Source organism: Micromesistius poutassou (genome assembly GCF_964030765.1).
Source record: "Micromesistius poutassou genome assembly, chromosome: 1".
NCBI classification, from domain to species: domain Eukaryota; kingdom Metazoa; phylum Chordata; class Actinopteri; order Gadiformes; family Gadidae; genus Micromesistius; species Micromesistius poutassou.
In genome coordinates, this window is record NC_140271.1 from 9,996,377 (window position 1) to 10,016,257 (window position 19,881).

A 19,881-nucleotide genomic window follows, 5' to 3' on the forward strand; every position below is an offset into this window, starting at 1 on the left:
GACTCAGCCGCTTAAGAACAAAACCCAGCATCTACCCATGGGCTCAACAAACCCAGGAATTTCATTTCCTCTAAACTCAACGTGATCCATGTTAGAAAAAGTCAAGACAATCGAAGGCTGTCTCCTCACTCCTCACTCCTCACACACAGTCCTAGTCTGGAGTTAAGATGGCCGACTGACCCGCATGGCCCTGCGCGTGCTGGCCCCGGGGTCCAGGCCCAGCTGCACTGAGTAGAAGGGCTGGCAGACGTCCCCCAGGAGGTCCCAGAGGAGGCGGGACACCTGGAGGGACACAGAAGCAGGTGGAGACGTCAGAGGGACTCAGTGTGGTAGCATATAGTGGACAGTCACATTTCTGCACTAATCAGGGTCAACGATGGAGAGTGTTGAATACTGTCAATGATGTTTACAGAAATGGGTCGAGACAAGTCATTCTTAGCTTAGTCCAAGGAAAACGTTTGATGAACTTAACCCTATCCCAATACTATATACTTACTTTTTCACTGCATATACAAAGTTACATTTATTTTGTAGTATAAATTGTATAAAAAAAACAAAAAAAACGGTATAAACGGTATAAACTTTGATTATATTATTTAAACTTTGTTTATACTGTTAACGTTCTATCTTATTTTAACTTTGTTAATTTGGCAAAGTCATTCATGTTTGGCTGGATGGATGGATGGATGGATAGATAGGACATTGGGACAGATGGACAGACGGGTCACCTCATAGAGACAGAGCTCCTTGCCCGAGGCCGAGCCCATCAGGCGGCTGGCGCCATTGGTGGGCGACCCCGGGCTGGCCCCGTCCAGCTGGGTCAGGGAGGTGGCCAGCGCTTGCCTCTCAGCCAGCCTCCTCTGCAGCAGGCTGTAGGCCAGCGAGCTGTCGGACAGTGAGCGGTACAGGCTCTCCAGCCGGCTGTAGGTCAGGTAGTGCAGGATGTTCAGGCCATTCTCGCAGAACAGACGCACAAACTGGGGCTTGTCGTTGACCAGCGCGTCCGTCATGGAGTCCTCAAGGTCCTCGTACTGGAGGAGGAGCGGAGGAGGACGAGGAGGAAGGAGGGAGAGGAGGAGGAAGAAGGAGGGAGGAGGATGAGGAGGTGGAGGAGGATGGAGAGGAGTGGAAAGGAGGGGGAGGAGGAGGAGGAGGACGACGAGGTGGAGGGAGATGGGAGGAGGAAGAAGGAGGGATAGGAGGGGGAGGGGGAGGAGGAGAGGGAGGGAGAGGGGGAGGAGGAGGAGGAGGGGGGTAAGGAGGAGGATGGAGAGGAGGAGGAGGAGGAGGAGGTGGAGGAGAAGGAGAGAGGGGGAGGAGGGAAAGGAGGAGGAGGGGGAGGAGGAGGAGGAGGGGGGATGAGGAGGAGAGGAGAAGGAGGAAGGGGAGGAGGAGAAGGAGGAAAGAGGGTGGAAGAGGATAGAGAGGAGGAGAAGGGGGAGGGAGAGGAAGGAGGAGGAATAGGGAGAGGAGGAGGATGGAGAGGAGGAGGAGGGGGAGAAGGAGGGAGGGGGAGAAGGGAGAAGGGATTGAGGAGGAGGAGGAGGAGGGGGAGGGGGAGGAGGAGAGGAGGAGAAGGGAGAGGTGGAGGAAAGGAAGAGGAGGAGGAGAAGGAGTGGAGAAGGAAGGAGGGAGGAGGACGAAGACGAGGACAAGGAGGAGGAGGTGGACGAGGAGGAGGAGGGGGAGGGGGAGGAGGGTGAGAAAGAGGAGAAGAAGACAAATAAATGAACAAGAGTGGGTTTTGAGATCCTAGGCTGCCGGAGGATCAATTGTCCAGGCTCATCATAGCAGGGCTGCCCCAGTAGGTGTGTCCATAGCATACAGGATACATAGGAGAGTATGGATATTATGGATCCGATGGGGCCATCACTTGATGGGCCTTAACTAGCAAGGGGTTCCTGCTAACAAATCCCTTCAAATGCTTACCAATGCTTACTAAGCAACTAAGGAATGAAAGCAGGGAGGAATGAAGGAATGAAGGAATGAAGCAAGGAAGCAATTAGGAATTAAGTAATTACACGGCTTAGGAATGAAGGAATGAAGTAATTACCCAACGAAGGAATGAAGGAATTAAATAAATAATAAAGGAATACCAAATTAAGGAATAAAGGAATGGAGAATGCAGGAATGAATAATGCCACTGTCACTGTGGATCTAGTTTGTTAGTGTAAGGCATGGAGTCAGCAGCCAGGGTAACAACAGTGTGGTACACCCACAGTATGTTGCTATGGGGACGCTGATGTCTTCATGGTCCTGTACTGACCTTCCACTGGATGTCCCCGTTGAAGAGCTCACTCTTGGCGATGTCCACTCGGTTCCAGGCCACCGCCAGCTTCAGCTCCTCTGTGTACTCACTGGCATTGCTGGCCACACGTTTACTAGCTGCCACGTGTGGACACACGCACACAAACACTAGCATTTTTAACATTCAGGGCACTTAGCAGACGCTTTTATCCAAGGCGACTTACAACGGTTCATACAAACATTCACACACCGACAGCGGAGTCAACCACGCAAGGCAACAGCCAGCTCATCAGTAGTAGGTTTAGTTTAGGAGGAGCCGGGAATAAAACTAGCAACCTTCTGGTTAAGAGTCGACCACTTTTCATCTAAAATAAGTTAGTAAAAATAAGTAAAAATGGTATGGTATACCGTTTCGAATATCTAGTTGCATACGTACAGTATATATGCTCGGACCCATTTTTGCCTGCATTACATGCAGTGCAATGCTCAGGGTCCCAGTGCATTCACACATACTGTATATACAGTATATATTTGAGGAAAAGCTGAAAATGGCAACAGCAATGACAATACAATCCGTGAACTCCCGACAGCACGCAAGCAGCACGAACACACACACAGGAAATACAGAGTAAATGCACACCTCGAACAAGGGCTTTGAGGAGAACCGTGTCAAAATCATCAGATCCTTCCTGCTCTTGATGGAACACGGTGATTAGATCTCTGTTCTTGTGAATACTCAGCACCTGCAGAGAGAGAGAGAGAGAGAGAGAGAGAGAGAGAGAGAGAGAGAGAGAGAGAGACTGTGTTCATAATCTCCTCTGAGTAAAGTGCTTTGCTGTGAAGATCAATTTCACCTAGACTACAATTTGGTCAGTAGAATGCAAAGAGATAGAAATGCAATCGATGAACTGATTTGTCCACTTGAAATTCGCCAATGGATTGACAGAACTCACTCGATCAGTTACACAATCCTAAAGCAAAGGTTGCATTTCCTGTGATTTTTAGTAACTACTCTGATCTGCACACAAATAGCCTCTTACCCCTAATCTACTCCCCTCCCACAGCCCCTAACCAGACACACACACACGCACGCACGCACGCACGCACGCACTCTCTGTTCCAACTCACCCAGTCCACGAGTTTCTCCAGGTTGGCTTCTGCTGGGAAGTGCCTCCTGACCTTCTCTTGGACCCTGTCGCGGAGCTCCGTGCTGGGGCCCTCGTCTCCCTCGCCTCCCTCCGGCAGGGGGCTGCTGGGGCTGGACACCAGCGACCCCTCCTCTAAGATCTCAGTGATCAGGTCTGCGGCTGGCCCCGAGCCCCCCAGCACCAGCCATGGGATGGCCTTCCTCAGGGAGAGGTCCACCCTCTGGAGCACACAGCACACATGTTGTGGAAGTTAAACGTCCACTAAGTAAGTAAGAGATGAACTTTTTTTTTGAAGATGAACTCTTAAAAGTATTGATTCTCCAGAACAGGAGAACAAGAGCATCCACAAGGCACATTCGGTCATTCTCTCCAAGCTACTCTCAGGCTTCACTATATAGGGTGTTTAGAAAAATCAAGGTGAAGAGTGCTACTATAAGGCTTCACTTATAGGGTGTTTAGAAACATCAGGTGATGAGAGCTACTAAAAGGCTTCACTTAAAGGGTCTAGAAACATTGAGGGGAGGAGAGCTACGATAAGGCTTCACTATATACAATGTTTAGAAACATCAATGTGATAATAGAAGGTCATTTAAGTTTGTATTTTGGTCTGCACGTGCAATATGTAGCAAAAGGTGTTTTGCTTCATACCCATGCATGAATAAACCAGTGATGCCAACCTGCAAGTTAAACTCAAACAATAGTGAATAAGGTGACTTAACAAACGTTGGTGTAAAGAGTATGGTTTTGAGTTTCTTTATTACATTACCTGAAGCATCTTGGCTTCCCCTGAGATAAGCATACACAAGACTGGAATCTCTATACTGCCACTGCCTGTGAGGTAAAGAGAAGGGAGTCAGGAGAAATTACTCATACTCAGTAATGTACTGACACAGATCTACTTTGAATCATTCTTGCTGGTTTATTCATTATATTTTGAAGAACTGCCTCTTTTTTAAGTGAAAGAATAGGTTATTTTTTTTATTTTGTAGTTAATAACATTAATTCTTAATTAATACCCCTATTGCGACTGTATGGAGTGACCAGGATTCAGAAGCAGTTTATCATTTAAAAAAATGATTTGGATTTGAAATCCATAGATCTCAGGGTCTATGCTAATTATTCGACAGGATCTATGCCTCTAGGCTGCACAGATGACAGACTATTCATGAAACTATTCACGAAGCAACAATCATTTACACCATCTCACCCCAGATACCAGTACGCTGGTGGGAAATGTAGTCCTCCAGATTGGCCAGGAAGGTCACCTCTCCGCCCCGTTGGCCTATAGTCCCATCATCCACCAGGAGGAAGGCCTGGTAGTTGCTGTCCAGGCCGCAGGTGTCCTGGGAAGTGTTCTGGACATAGTAGCGAGCTGGGAAACTTCCCTGGAAAACAAATACAGAAACACACATAAATGGACTAATTGCGTACTAGGGAATACGAGCAAACTGTTTGGTATTTGAGTAGGAATACCAGGTGTTTATCACTGAACACAGATCTTACTTTTTCAAATGTTTTCTTTGTTGTTATATTAATGTTGTTATTACAAAATAGTTTATTTGGACTGAGCCACGTCTAAAGATAATTTCCCTGTCAATGCTGATGGACACACAGATAAGGGAATCTGAATAGAAATGTCAAATCCAATCTTCTTACAGATATGAAATAGTATAGAACAATAGTCATCTCATTGAGTGAATGAAGCATGTTGTCAACCATGTTGATCTATTGCTATAGTGAGTTACCAGCAGGTCTGCAGTAGACTACCTGTGAAGCATGTTGTTAGCCATATTCAGCTATTGCTATAGTAAGTTAATGACAGGTCTGCAGTACCTGTGAAGCATGTTGTCAGCCATGTTCAGCTATTGTTATAGTGAGTTAATAGCACGCCTTCAGTAGAGTAGGCCTACCTGTGAAGCATGTTGTCAGCCATCTTCACCTATTGCTATTCATACTTTGCATGTGACGTCACAACGACTGACTGGCGGGCAATAACTCCAGCAACGAAACCTGGTAACCTAATCAGGACGTCGCCAGTAATTACCACACGAACGGTCCTTAGGTTCCTCTCAGTCCAAATACCGGCATGATGGAAAGATTAGTTCAACAGGAGCATTTGTGCCAGGCATACACATGGCAAACTGACAAATTAGACATATTTTTGTACGGAATCTCTGAAATCTCTGCTTCTGAAATGCGCGAACATCTCCGCCCAGCGCTCAATCCACTGCAGATTAAATGGCGCAGCATTCTGTAACAGCAACTGTGCGATCATCCCTGCCCTCACACATTGTTGAAATAATATGCTGGATGATTTAATCTTTCTATGTGTTTTTTAGTGAATGATCGGGCTATAATAAGACCACATTGGCCACATGTAATCCACATCTAATCACGGACAAAAGGGGACATTTCATAGTGGATGGTGAAATAGTAACATTCACCTTTGCTTTGATTATGAAGATATTCCTGTTTTCACCTCCCATAGGACAGCGTTGTTAACCCATCCGTAGGCTTTCAATTTTTGTGCGGTATAAGGTGACGGATTCTCTATGAGATAAATGTAAATATCTCCAAACTCCAAGTCTGGTAGAGTCTTTGCCAGCTTCAAAGCAATGAATACATCAGCGGGTGCTGTGTATAGATCACAAGTTCCGATGTTTATCTTCTCTTCGTATCTAATTTTAACATTTTGTGACATATGGTCTAAATAGTTGATTGATTTAAGTATCGGAAATCTGCAAGGCTGCAATTCCCCTGGTTGGCCGATGTTCGTCGCCATTTTGCCAGCGTTTGATGCCCTCCAGGTATCCATGGTAGTCACGTGACCGCAAAGTATGAATAGTAAGTTAATGACAGGTCTGCAGTAGAGTAACAATGAAGCATGTTTTCATGTTAATCTATTGCTATAGTAAGTTAATGATAGGTCTGCAGTAGAATCCCTATGCAGCATGTTGTCATGCTATTGCTCGTACCTGTGAGTTGACAAGTTGCTGCCGGTTGTGCACCAGACCCCAGGGGGCCACGCCCACAGCAACCACCTTCTTCTGGGACAGGGAGGGGGCTGCCGCCGCATGGTCGCGCACAGCCTCCCCCACACAACGGCCCACCCCCTCCCTCAGCCCGCCGGTGAGGATCCACGCCCCTGAAAGGAGGGGTGTGTGTGTGTGTGTGTGTGTGTGTGTGTGTGTGTGTGTGTGTGTGTGTGTGTGTGTGTGTGTGTGTGGGGGGGGGAAAAAGAGAGAGAAATGCATTAGCAGCAATCAAAGTTAGTCAACTAGTGTACAGAAAATGCAGCCTAGTCAGCATAGCTTTATTTGTGGCTGCTTAAAGTATGCACACTAAGAGAACTGTAGCAGTGAACAACAGGGCAATGCAAACACATGGAAAGTGCAGAATTAAAGGTAATTGTCTTCATATCTGATTCTTGTATACTTTAAATGACTCAAAATGCGAAAATTAGTAAAATTAGAGTATAACTCCTTGTATATTCCAACTGAATGTCAGGATGTGTTCATGTCTGCTTTACATTTTGGTTTTGTTTTGTGTTGAAGAACATAACGTGCTGATCCAAATGTCAGACGTGCCCCCCCTGCAACAGGAGGTTGTTATGTGCTGGCGCCAAACATTGGAGCCCTAAGGGCACGCTTGTAAGAATGTTTGATTGCTTGCGTGTATACGTATACAGCACTTGGATTCAATCCAATGGTTTCAAGCAATTCTGTGAATGGTGTGAGGGAAATATGTATCAAGTTTAAAAAAAGGATTAAAAAAATGTAGGTTCAATTTAGAAATATGTTTTTCAATTTTAGAACAGAAAACCGGTAAAATTATGTGACGGGGTGTCCCACCTCTTCCATTTACATTTAGATTTACATGAAGGGCATTTAGCAAAATCCAAAGCCACTTAGTACATTTGTCAGAAGAAAGAGAAACAATATATATATCGCAGTCGGTACAGTAAGGATGTTTATAGAAACAAGTGCCAAGCACTAACAATTGTTAGGTTAACCCATTCCCTGTATACAACAACGATAGCTAGGATAAAACGGCACACAATCCTACGAAGTACTATTCCTAAGTGCAACAATAAGTGCATACATTAAGTGCCCAAGTGCCATAAGTGTTGGGTGGGGTGTTTCCATGTGAACTCTGAACAAGTGAGTCAAAGTATGTCAACTAGCGTACCGAAAGCGCAGTTAGTCAGCACTTCTTCCACCCTCACCTGTGCTCTGCGCCGCCCTCACCAGCCCGTTTCTCATCACCTCCCGCACCCACGGCTTCACCTTCTCGTGACCTTCGCCCCCGACCACCGAGACCACCAGGTTGGGAGAGGGAACCCCCCAGTGGGCCGTCATCAGGGTGAAGACGATCTGGGGGGGCGTGTCGCGTGACAGCCGCAGGAACTGGAATCGGGGAAAGAGAGAAATAAGAGATGAAAGAAGGAATCCCCGACTGCTCATGCAGTGTTCAATTGAAGGCTTTCTCAAACTGAAAGAGAAAGTGCTAATGTAGTAATAATGTACCTCACTCCCTAAATGAGGCCACTAATCCCAAAGCTTTCATAAAATCCTATACATTATATTTGTGCTCATTATTATTGATATTTGTTCTCATTATGCCAACATGTGCAGAATATGGCAACATCATAGTTGGATAAATTAATTTATATTGACCAAAGTACTTTACTATTTTGAGATATGATGTTTGCATTTCAAGAGTTGTAATTAAGGCAGAACCACTAGCTGACTGGTCCCTGGTGTACAAGATTAATGTGTAGATTGAATAAATAGGCTTTTTACTCAACTAGAGTGAAATTGATAGTGATAATTGATTGAGTACACAAAATGAGCCAATTTCAGACCTGTCTTCATCACTCCGTCTAAAAGGTCATCCATTGAAATAAACAAAAAGAAATGTATTTATTCCAAAACACTTTAATAATGAACACAACAAAGCAAATAACACAGGATGTGAAAAATTTAAAAGTACTACAATCCGAGTGTGTGTCAGCTGTCGGTGTGACCCAAGCTGACCGCGGCCTCAAAGTCCTTGAAGCTGAGGTGACCATCCGAGTCGTGGTCTGCGTGACGGAATGCCTCCAAGGCGATCCTCTGGGGCAGACGAGGAGACACTGTCCTGAACGCTGCCTCAAAGTCCTCCTCTTTGAGGAACCCACGGCGGTGCACGTCAAAGGCACCAAACACCTGCCTCGCCCTAACATACGAGTCCTGCTCTTCCTCCGACAGCTTCTCCATCATCAGAGTCTCAAACATTTGGAGGGTGAGAGCTCTCTCTTGCGTGTGGAAGTGCTGGTCTCCCAGGAGCTGGTCGGTCTCCGACTTGGAAGGCTTGTACCCAAACAGCATCACCACGGCAACCTTCAGGTCCTCCCTGCTCAAGAGGCCATCCTGGTCTTCGTCGCACAGCTCAAACACTTTGGCAATCCTGAATCTGTCTGCGCCACTGCCTTCGCTCCTTGCTGGTCTGTTTAGAGCAGAGGCCATCCCTGCAGAAAATCCAAAACAGAGGTTGTAGAACAACAAAATATGGGCTGTTGGAGACTTTTAGCTGGCAAGAAAGCCAAGAGACACATGAAAGATTAGTCAAAGTTATAGGCTATAACGTTACATTGGCCTATAAATGCTTCATGTCTCGTATAGACAAAAAATGTACACTAGAATAAGGAGGACGTTTTCATATATGAAGAGGTGTGCATTGATAGCAGAAGGAACATCTTAAACCTCAATCAGCCCTACAAGGCTCTCACTAAATTTAGTAGTATTATAGTATGGAACACGTTTATTTCCCCAGGGGACTGATTTAACTGTGTGTTATAATAATACTGTTATAATCCTCCTTGAATGTTAGGCTATATTTACTTCCATAGAAACGACACTAACAAAGGGGTCACGTTGTTGACAAACTGGATGCCGACTACTTTGCAGTTGATACCAGTCGGTATTGCTACCAATACTTACTCGAGCAATGAATGATCTATTCATGTATTTGGTAGCTTAGTCAGAGACACTTAGTCCACTTCAAAATACTCAATAACAACATGCTAACGAAAACTCTTGACTGTAATCTGGAAACTGGAACAGCGAAACAACACTGAAGACTAGTAAAAGTCACAGAGTCTCCATCTCAAACTAAAAGTAGGATATTTATTAAATATCATAGCATTTCATTAAATGCAATTAACGTAAAAGCAGCACTTACTGGGTTTCTCCAAATCGCGGAACGGCTGACGGCCACACAGCGCATTGGAGAGCGCTCTGCGGTGGACTTGAAAACACGGCATGGATCTCTTCTTATTACGGAGGAGCATGGAAAACACGACATGGATCTAGTCTAATTAGGGTGAAGTACGGACAGCACGGCAAAGGTTTGACCTCAGTGATAACGGTTACAAAAATTATGTTCTCCTGGACCAACCGTTACTATTGTTACTTTTCTTTTTTAAGGATACAAAATAGCATTATTATTATTATTATATTATTAAAATAAAATAAGAATTAAAATAATAAGAATTATTATTATATTAATAATAATAATTATTATTATTAACATTATTATTAGCCAGTAGAGTACGGTGATTGACCCGATTTCAGAATTTAAAACAGGGACATTTGTAGTTTGCCATTCCATATAGCAACAAAATATAATATAATGTGATTATTTCTGAAATAAAAAGGGGGATGTATTCATAGTTTGTCTGTTCTTATCATGGTAGATGTAGTACTGTATTATTTGTTCATCTATGTTTATATCTTATATCTATAACACAGAGAATGTAGTACTGCAGTTAAGGATTAGGCAGTAGCCTACTTGACCAATGATTTACTATGATGTATTTTAAGCTTTGCTAATTAAGTAGCTCAATCAAATAGGATACTTTTCTATCTTGACAGCCAATTGTTTATGATCATTAATGGTATAAAGTCGATAGATAGACCCCTGTGTATTGAGGTTGCACCACAGACTATCAGACAGACACAATAATCAAATACCTGTCTAAAAATTATTATAAAACGGGTGGCTTAAATCAAGCGATCTGATTGGTTCCTAACTATAATGAGTGTATACACACAGCTATGATGCCCATTCAGTTTCCACTCAGATCCCATTCCGTATCACTCCGCGCCTAGCCTTCTCTCTGAAGGACGCTACAGCATGTTGCATAGCAACCGCCGCACACTTTGCAGGCAGCCAAGAGGGACTACATTTTTGTATTAGTTAAAAAAATGCTTTTCCGACTTTCTCGTTTTTTCAAAATTGAGGGTGTCTATGACTTTAATTTTGCCATACTTACGTAACCGCGCGTCGGGACGGACAACGCCCCTTAACTGTGGTATAATGAGAACATTTCACATTCTATTGCTTAAATAAACATGAGCAAGGTAGAACGTTTTCAAAATCACATTTCCGGGGACAGGCGCCCAGAAATGGGTTCTGTAACCATAGTCATTACCCAATTATTTACCTTGTTCACAAGCGTTCTCATACCCAATAATTCATCATCACATGCCTGACAACTCTCATTTGTACTTTAAGCGTTAATAAATCACATGACTCATCACAAAAATGTGGAATGATTACAAGTTAATGTTAAAGCAGGCCTACAAATGAGGATTGACAGGTGCATCAGATAACAACTGGCAACTGTTCAAGGCAAATCAATAACAGGAGTAAAGTACTACAGTACACCAGGGCTACTGCCTTAGGAAAGGGTCAAAGAACAAAAACAATATTCTCTAAATATTCTTTCCTCACCCAAAGTGGATGAGAACTAAACCTAACCGTCTGCTCTCAGCTAGCTGGCTCAACAGTGAGTTTGACTATGATGTAATCTGAATCATGAGGTGGCATTCAGATGATTCTTTCAGCAGGATCCACTTTCTGACAACTCACAAGCAGACCATGTGATTCATGCATGCATGTGTGAGAGCTAGAGAGAGAGAGAGAGTGAGAACGAGAGAGAGCGAGAGAGAGTGAGCTAGAGCATTTGCTGAACAACAGAGTTGGAGATGTGTAGAGCTGGGTAAACACACCACTGATCCCAGAGACTTAAAACGGCAATGAGTCTGCTTGTTGACTTACATGCCCAAATACACCGTGTTGTTATTATCCTCAGAGCACACCTGAGGTCTGTCTTGTTTAATATTTGTCTCTGGGCTTTGGTTGGGCCCATGTCATCTTGGGCACATCTTAGCTTAGTGCACCTCATCAACTTTGGTGAGTTTCCAGCTTGAAAATCTTATTTCTCAAGCTGCCTTGCCAACTTCTTGCTTTAAGGTTTCAGGTTTCAGGTTCTGCTATCAACATGTTTAATCCTCACTGTCTTCTCAACAAGTAACAACATATTGGAAAGTGGCGAAGAAGAGCAATCTGCTCTGTGAAAAAGGTGCGTTACAGGCAAGGGAAACATGACATCCTGCCACCACCGCAGGTTGAAAAAAAAGATTTAAAAAACAACTCAGGGGTAAAACACATTACCTTCACTATGCTATCAGAAACACAAGCAGTAAGATGAAGCCTGAAACCTTTGTTTTGTGACAATAGAAGCTTCTCCCATTTTGTCCAGTCAACAACAGAGTGAGTTGAGTGAGTTGTAGCATATACCAACCACTGCTATTCACAGATACCAGTCGAACCTGCTACGGTCAACAAAGACCTTTATCAATATTGATTGGGTTGTGGGCCACCAAAGCTTTACGCAACCTGCAATATGAAGAGATTTAACTTTATAGATATTTGAAACTGTTAACTTGTGGGAGAGAACTGCAGATGGCCTACAGGTCTGGTATGGAAATGTAAAGGTTAGTAAGGTAAACTAAAGGTTAGGGTTAGATAAAAAAAAAACAGTATGGGGGGTAAGGTGCTACAATTTTACCTGTTAAAGTACTCCAATTACCTCTTTGTGTTAATGAGTAACGTAATGTAAATATTGAGTGAATTAAAAAACACACTAATAGTTGCCCATCCCAAAAAGTTGTGTCTTAAACTGTGCCTTAAATTGCCTGATGGCTGGTCCAATACACTGCGATAAAACATGTAACTGACTCCTGGCCCGCTTCTACCGGCCGGGCATTTGCGTCAGTTGTGTGTCGCTGGTGTGCATCCTGCCCTGAATGTCAGCGACCCTACCTCTTATAGAGACCCTCTTTTGAGAAAATCAGCATGGAGCGGGGCATTTCGATTGCAACGTTGTATGTCGATTATGCCACCTGGTATCCCGAGGCACTGCCACTACACTCTATGCCAGAGCTTCCTGCCATAGCGCAGGCACTGTTTCAATTGATCTCCAGAGTCGGAATCCCAAAGGAGATTCTTACTGATCAACGCCATGTGTTTAGGTCACATACACTACACACTTGTATGGGTTATTCATTAGGGGTTGAATCTATCAAACCCTGATTGTGCGACAGTGTTCCTTCAATGTTGATCACCATCATTCGGTTCTGTGATGCGATTTGAGTAGCGTTTGCTGAAGGTTTCATTCATGAAGTTTCCACTTCCTAAATTAAAGACATTGTTGTTGTTGCATGAGGCCCGACTAATTACTAAAGCCCGGGAGCAGGCCTCATCTACACTCACCTACAACATGACCTTAACGCTCAACATCTTGTCCTCACATTGTAACATCAGCATGTTGCTCCCCCCTCTCCCCTCATGGTGACTCACGTGACTGTGGCGCCGCCCCGCCCCGGTGAACTCCACCTCTCCAAAGGCATCGGTGGGGTACTCCGAGGAGTGTTGCACGCTGTCCCATTGGCTGACGATGGCCGCGCCAAAGTAGTCGCCCGTGGCGTTGGAGCCGTGTGTCCCCCGCACCCCGCCACACTGGCACAACGCTCCGTTACTGGGGGGGGGGGGGGGGGGTCGGAACACAAGGACCCATCAGCAATGATAACCACGACAAGGAGTTCATAGAAATATCATGGTTATGCCGATAAGCACCACCGGTCTGCACGGTGAAATACAGAAATACAGACGTCAAGCATTGCAATTACGATGTGTTCAGATTGGAGTCTGTGTGTGTGTGTGTGTGTGTGTGTGTGTGTGTGTGTGTGTGTGTGTGTGTGTGTGTGTGTGTGTGTGTGTGTGTGTGTGTGTGTGTATTCCCAGTTAACTATGAAAATAATGCAAGGAGTCACCCAGAAAGGTCACTCACAAACACACAAGCACACACACTACAGTCATACAGCAATTGTATCAGGAAAAAAAGACCAGATGGAGACCCTGGACCCCCCCAACCACGGCACTACAGATCCAATCCATGAGAATAGGCAGTGTGTCAGTGTCTGTGTCCCACTATGGGAATGTATCTGATTGCATCAATGTGTGTCTGTGTAGTCACTTAATTAGCCTCTGTCTACATCTTTTGTGTGCACTTTCCCCCTTCTAATTCATTATTCCGTCTGTTTTAGCATGTTGCGTTGACTGCGACTCGATGCCTCCTTGTTAAATGGCCAGCACCCAATCATCATAATAATACTTTTATAAACTAAATGATTTAAAATGTTTTGTATGTATATACGTAATTTATGGCACCCATTGCACTCCTGACCATCCCTGGAAGAAGGGATCCCCCACTCTGCGGACCTTCTCAAGATTTCTTCCTTGCTAATTAAGGGTGTTTCTTGGGCGTTTCTCTTTCTTGCCCTCTGGGGGCCTAGGATTAGGGGGCTGTCATAAACATATGACCTGTTAAGCCCTTTGAGAGTGTACCTAAGGGCTAATTAAGGGGCTATACAAATCTATTTGAATTGAACTGAGTTGGATGGGGAGAGTTACCTGCTGTCCTCTATGAAGGTGCTGCACATGCGCTTCTTGATGATTTTAGGAATCCAGCTCTGGGGTCACAGAGAGAAGTTAAAAGAGTTAAAAGAGTCAGGAGTATAGGCAACAACATGGGTACAGTTGATAGTACATACAAGCATGTGTGTGTGTGTGTGTGTGTGTGTGTGTGTGTGTGTGTGTGTGTGTGTGTGTGTGTGTGCCACGTTTACATGTATATGGTACTGTGCTGTCAATAAAGAAAGAAAGACAGCATCAGCTGATTCAGGACTATGGGTCGGACCGTGTGTGTGTGTGTGTGTGTGTGTGTGTGTGTGTGTGTGTGTGTGTGTGTGTGTGTGTGTGTGTGTGTGTGTGTGTGTGTGTGTGTGTGTGTGTGTGTGTGTGTGTGTGGGCACGTGTGAGAAAGGAGAGCCAGAGAGGGGGGACATAGCAGAAATGTCAGGAATGTAACAACAGTTCAGGACTAGCCAAGATCTTGGGGCAGGACAGCGTCTTGCCTGGGGGGTTGTACACAACAACCCCACGCACAGGTGACCACATTCCACCTATTTCACGACCTTCAGCGAACGCACACAAGCACCATAGGAAATGCATGCGAATCTGTACAACAGTGAGGAATTAATCAACCGCATGACAAAGACTGCATAAATACTCAGACAGATCACTGAGCGACAAAACGAGAAAATCAATGAACAGGAGGGACGGTTATGAGCCAACCGCTTAAATGAATCCTTAAATAACCTGTCGGCAACTGACGACTCATTGTCTGCTGAAATTGCTCTGTAATTTGAAGGAACGACGATCGCCAAGAATTTGGGCTGAGAATGTATGCTGTCTCGAACTTCATGCAAAAAGCAGATGTTGAATAACGAGTCAGGCCTAACCACTAGGTCTACTTTGACGTCACCGTTTTTTTAGACTGACCTCATTCCTATGCACGAAACTTTCTAACTACTATTGAAAGTACCAATGAGATTACAGCCACAAATAGTTATAAGTTACAATAAGATCAGAAAGGAAAATCCTAAAATAATGGCAATAACAAGCACAGCGTGCAATTTACGTAAATCAAATGGCGTTGAATATATCGAACTTGTTTGGCTGAGAACTATACATATTCGTTGATTAACTAAATATGGCATAGGCCCACGAAGTTCATAAACATTGGGGTCTTAGGGATTAAACAAATAGGCCTAATATCTGGACTCCGTGGGGAACTGCATATCTGGAGTTATAGGTTATAGTCCTACAGCAACAAAAGACTGACCCGTTTGTCAGAAAGGCTGAACAAAGTGAAAGGGATCGAAATTCGCACGCAAAGAGCGAGATGCGATCGGGTTTCGGCGACACGCCCCTGACAGCGGTCACATCTGTGTGGATGGGCTTGCTGCATCGAAACGGCGACTCGTCTCGTTACCTGTGTCTAAAACCCCTGGCCATCAACCATATGTTGAACCATCCACACCTTTCTCTCCCGCTGGATAATGTAACAATAACGCAACGGCTGACATGTCATTCATGACAGAACGATTAGTACGATCAGAGCAGGCCTATCTTGTTTTTGTTTTTTAAATATATATATAATAGTTTTAAAAAACTGACCATAAAAGACAAACATACCTGTGCTTTTTCAGTTGTTTTGGTTTCCGCGTTAGCCGCAACTTCATTGTCTTTCTTGGACTTCTCCATGGCGAACGTACTTCTTCGCAAGCGCTTCCTCGACTATCCCTGCCGGTTTTAGGCGTCCATGTTCGGCATTGAAGTTGCCCGCTGTCCGTGTGAACTGTGCGCGAGACGCCTCGTCCCGCTCCAGAGACAGGCTCCTCCGGGGAAACCTTCCTTCTTTCTTTACTTCGCCCCGCCCATCAAAAGTAAATGAGAATTATACCAACAGCTGTCCCAAACTGTCATGGAGCCAACATCAGCCAACAACTTCTAATCATAAAGGATTTGCACAGCATTGTACTAAGACCTTATAGCTCTGTCAACAGGGTCATGTTAATTCATCTTGTTTGAACCCTTGGGAGTATTATTATTGTTGTGTATAAAATTCTCCACAATTCCCTTTAAGTAGATAGATCTTTGTTAAGACCTCCATTTGGCACATAATAACTTATTTGCAAACATAGCAAAGGTCTATTTGACTTAAAACTTTTGGTTCTAAAAATAATTGTTGAGTTGTTTAATTACTTACAGGTTTTCTGGCTGAATTTGGCAGGCCTAAATGACAAATTTTTGGCTTATACATAAGCAGTATTATTTAGAAACACTGGTAACACTATACAATAAGTACATTAATGAACCATTAATTAACCTTAGCTAATGCAGTGTGACTGTGCAAACGTTACAACCCTTTGTATGTTATATTTTCAGTGGTTCCCATAAGACACTGTTTCCTGCTTATGTGTGGACACAGAACTGGTGTAGTCTGCCCTCAAGATAGTCATTTTGTAATTTCCTGAACCCCAGGAAGTGGTTGGACAAACAAAACAGCTTTCTCATCTGCCATAGGTCCTGTTTTGGGCTAAATGATGGCATCAATGTTTGATAAACACAACCCTAACCCTACTCCCATGGCATCAGAATAGCTCCCGGACCCATTTGAGCACAATGAACATTTGTTTGTAGTTAATATTCATCTTTATAAGGGATAAATCCACCTGACCAATCAACACCAGAAAAACAAACATTCTGCATACTATAGTGAGCCTAAAGCTGTACAACTACTTGCGAGTAAATAAGTGAAAATACAATGGATCATCATATAGTTCTAATGTCTGCTACACAAAGGGCTGTGTTTTTGGACACTGATATTGTTCCCCAAGTCATGTGTGTATAGTAACCTTTCCTCTGGGCCTGAAAATCGCCGGTATAAACAAAGATATGGCCCAGTTAGTCCCATAACTCCGGATGTCCATTTCCTGGTGGCTTGTAAAGGGGTCAAGGGTCAAGCAGACACAATACTAAGACAGAGCTTTACAGAGTAAGGTTACTGAGCTTTACTATCAAATACGGTCAAGTATTTTGTGTGTGTGTGTGTGTGTGTGTGTATGGGGGGGTAGGTATGGTATTGGGTAGATCTTAGTACTAGATATACCTTACAACTGGATAGAGCTCAGTACTGAATAGAGCTCAGTACTGTATAGAGCTTAATACAACTCTGTTATGGATTGATCTTAGTACTGAATATATATATATATATATATATATATATATAGAGTGCTGGATACAGTTAGTACTAGATATATCTTTGAACTGGATACATGACTGCATATAGCTTAATACTGGATAGAGCTTTTAATGGAAATTTCCATAAGACATGTTGTTCACTATGACACTGTGATCCCTTGGTTATTATCTATAGTCACCATTTCACTGTTTATACTGTGATTATCGCCCATGAGGGGAACTGAGACTGAAAGGAGTAGTGGCATCCCCCCTGCTTCAACACTGCAGTCTGCCCCCTGTTCAGGGCTCATTACAGCGCTTCAACCTTTTTGTGCTTGTCGTGTTGTGTGTCCTCTCTGCACAGAGACCACATTTATCATGCTATTTCTTTGCCCTTTATTCTGAGTTGCGTTGTCAATACATTTAGAAGAATTTCCATTTCACCACATGGTTAATATTGGGTAGAACTTGGTACTGGATAGATCTGAGTCCATCATTTCCAGCAGACTATTTCACAGAACAATCAAAGTATGAAAGAAAATAATTGTTTTTAGACTTAGTAGCCTACTATTTAAAAAAAAAAAGTTTGTGATTAAGTCATCAGATTTGACCGATACAATCGACAATTTCTTTGTTGAATCCACTGTGAGTTGCAGAATTTTAGAAGGTTTACTGAAGCTAATATATATACTAATAATATATATTTCATCATTATCTCCCACAAATAGTACGACCGTGAGGGACTGAAGGTAGGCTTACAAGTTGGCCTTTATATTGGGCAAAGCGTTCGTTTCATACTCCTGTCCCTAGCTCTCGCCACTGCTTCTCTGTTTGGGTTGTTTTTGTAGATTTCCTTTTCGTTTGTCTTCGTCTCCGTCTCATTGGCGTATCTTTATTTGGGGAACCCGGTTGACATAAACATTTCACACTGTGGCCACCCGGCTCGGTGACCCGTCTCTCCCCAATCAGCACAAGTTTCTGCTTGCTTAAGCCAAAAAGTCACGTTAATAACGTTAATCAAACAAAAAGACTACTATTAAACAGAACGAAAAGCCTGGGAGGAATATCCGGACGTGTCCCTCTGGCCGGAATCACGTCCCTCTGGGTATTCCTCTCTGGGTATTCCTCTCTGGGTATTCCTCGGTCTGTCCCCCTCGAGGACCGGTCTCTCCACCCGTGAACCAAGAGAGACTTGATATATCCTTGAAGCTGGCTATTTAAGCATGGCTTCTCCACCTGCTGCTCAGGTACTTTGCATCCCGCTGATTGGCGACAGCGCCAATGGGCTGAAAATATGGGCTCTGGCACCATCTGGGGGAAATGGACGGTATACCCTGTATACCACATCTCCCCTGGTCCTACAGGGTCGCTGGAGGAGCCTCGGAAGGCTGGGTTATGGTGCCTTCTATTTGTCCACCCGACTCGATCTGCGAGTCGGATTTCCGAGTTACGAACCGGAAGTTGCAAATAGCACGCCCCGAGGTCGTAAAAACGACTCGTCAACTCGTCTGAACTCAGAGGACCCCGAGTTCAGTAACAAAGATGGCTACTCCGAGCATCACATGTAAAAACATTGTGGTTTTCTACTATTTTAAGCACTTGTGTTTTTGTTGTAACCAAATGAAGAAGTCGTACACATAGCACTGTATACTGTTACCTATAGGCATGTCGTTACAGTCTTATTATGTGTTAAATACCACCTATTTTGTAGCTTGTGCCGCTGAAATTGGCTAGAGACGCTCCATGTTGCTATGACAACAATGCCGATTCTTGAGCAGAAAGCAGAGCTCCGACTCGTCTTGTTGTGTGCCAAATAGAACGAAAAACCCGGGGTCACTCGAGACGGATGTGACGTCACACCCGAGCTGCAAGTCGCGATTACGAGACAAATAGAAGGCACCATTACCCTGGGTTGAAGCTCACTTTTGCTAGGGGTAGGCTGGCGTATGATTTAAGCACACCCTTCATCCCGGGCGCCCCGCCGTCGGACTCGTACAGGACTATGGTCAGTCGTGGTTCAGCGTTGGGGACGGGTCGGTCGGTCGGTCGAAGGTTCTGGAGTGCTGGAGTGGAGGGTCTTCATCTATAAGGAAATATTTTGTATTTAATAATTTGTATTTTTTTTCAAGTTTTGATAGGTTCAATAGTTGGTTCAACTGTATCTCATTGTACATAATTCAAATGTTGGCCCACTATCACTCTTTAAAAGGCGTGACGTGGACGTGAAAGTCTATGAAGATATCTCATGGAGCATCAAAATAGTGATAGTGAACATAGTGAATGTCAACCCTAGAAGATAGCCCTATTGGTCATATCATATGTGTATACTACATAGCTAAACCCATAGACATTATAAAGAGTAGACGCCGCATCGACCGCTACTGTCAACTGGCGCTGACAAGCCGTAGGGCCGCCATCTTGGACCGGTCGACCGCTCCACTCAGTGTGATCCGTTTGGCTGGTGCAATATTGTCAGCACTTTTAATTCATCATACCTCGCTGAATACCAAAC

General features: G+C 44.1%; 2 protein-coding genes across 2 annotated transcripts in view; both read right to left on the reverse strand.

Annotated features, from left to right (window-relative positions):
• Positions 1-16,025, reverse strand: part of trpm4a (transient receptor potential cation channel, subfamily M, member 4a) — a 33,225-nt gene extending 17,200 nt beyond the window's left edge. The window contains exons 1-12 of the mRNA XM_084488156.1: positions 15,822-16,025; positions 14,196-14,254; positions 13,083-13,260; positions 7,621-7,801; positions 6,371-6,540; positions 4,603-4,780; positions 4,162-4,226; positions 3,376-3,615; positions 2,888-2,990; positions 2,267-2,385; positions 729-1,031; positions 181-282 (exon numbers count right to left, since the gene is read on the reverse strand). Coding sequence (XP_084344282.1) covers positions 181-282; positions 729-1,031; positions 2,267-2,385; positions 2,888-2,990; positions 3,376-3,615; positions 4,162-4,226; positions 4,603-4,780; positions 6,371-6,540; positions 7,621-7,801; positions 13,083-13,260; positions 14,196-14,254; positions 15,822-15,890 — 1,767 coding nt within the window. The 5' untranslated portion in view covers positions 15,891-16,025. The remainder of the gene's footprint in view (positions 1-180; positions 283-728; positions 1,032-2,266; positions 2,386-2,887; positions 2,991-3,375; positions 3,616-4,161; positions 4,227-4,602; positions 4,781-6,370; positions 6,541-7,620; positions 7,802-13,082; positions 13,261-14,195; positions 14,255-15,821) is intronic.
• Positions 8,323-9,721, reverse strand: efcab11 (EF-hand calcium binding domain 11). Its single transcript, XM_084488157.1, has 2 exons — positions 9,618-9,721; positions 8,323-8,904 (listed from the first exon to the last, which is right to left on the reverse strand). The coding sequence occupies exons 1-2, from the start codon at positions 9,697-9,699 to the stop codon at positions 8,405-8,407; spliced, it is 582 nt and encodes a 193-aa protein (XP_084344283.1). The 5' UTR covers positions 9,700-9,721; the 3' UTR covers positions 8,323-8,404.
• Positions 16,026-19,881: the final 3,856 nt, after the last annotated feature.

Excerpts from the sequence above, each read along its gene's own strand:
- efcab11 (XM_084488157.1), bottom strand. The coding sequence starts at position 9,699 with ATGCCGTGTTTTCAAGTCCACCGCAGAGCGCTCTCCAATGCGCTGTGT. Across the intron at positions 8,905-9,617 it reads CCGCGATTTGGAGAAACCCA|GGATGGCCTCTGCTCTAAAC; the intron begins GTAAGTGCTGCT and ends GATTTTCTGCAG.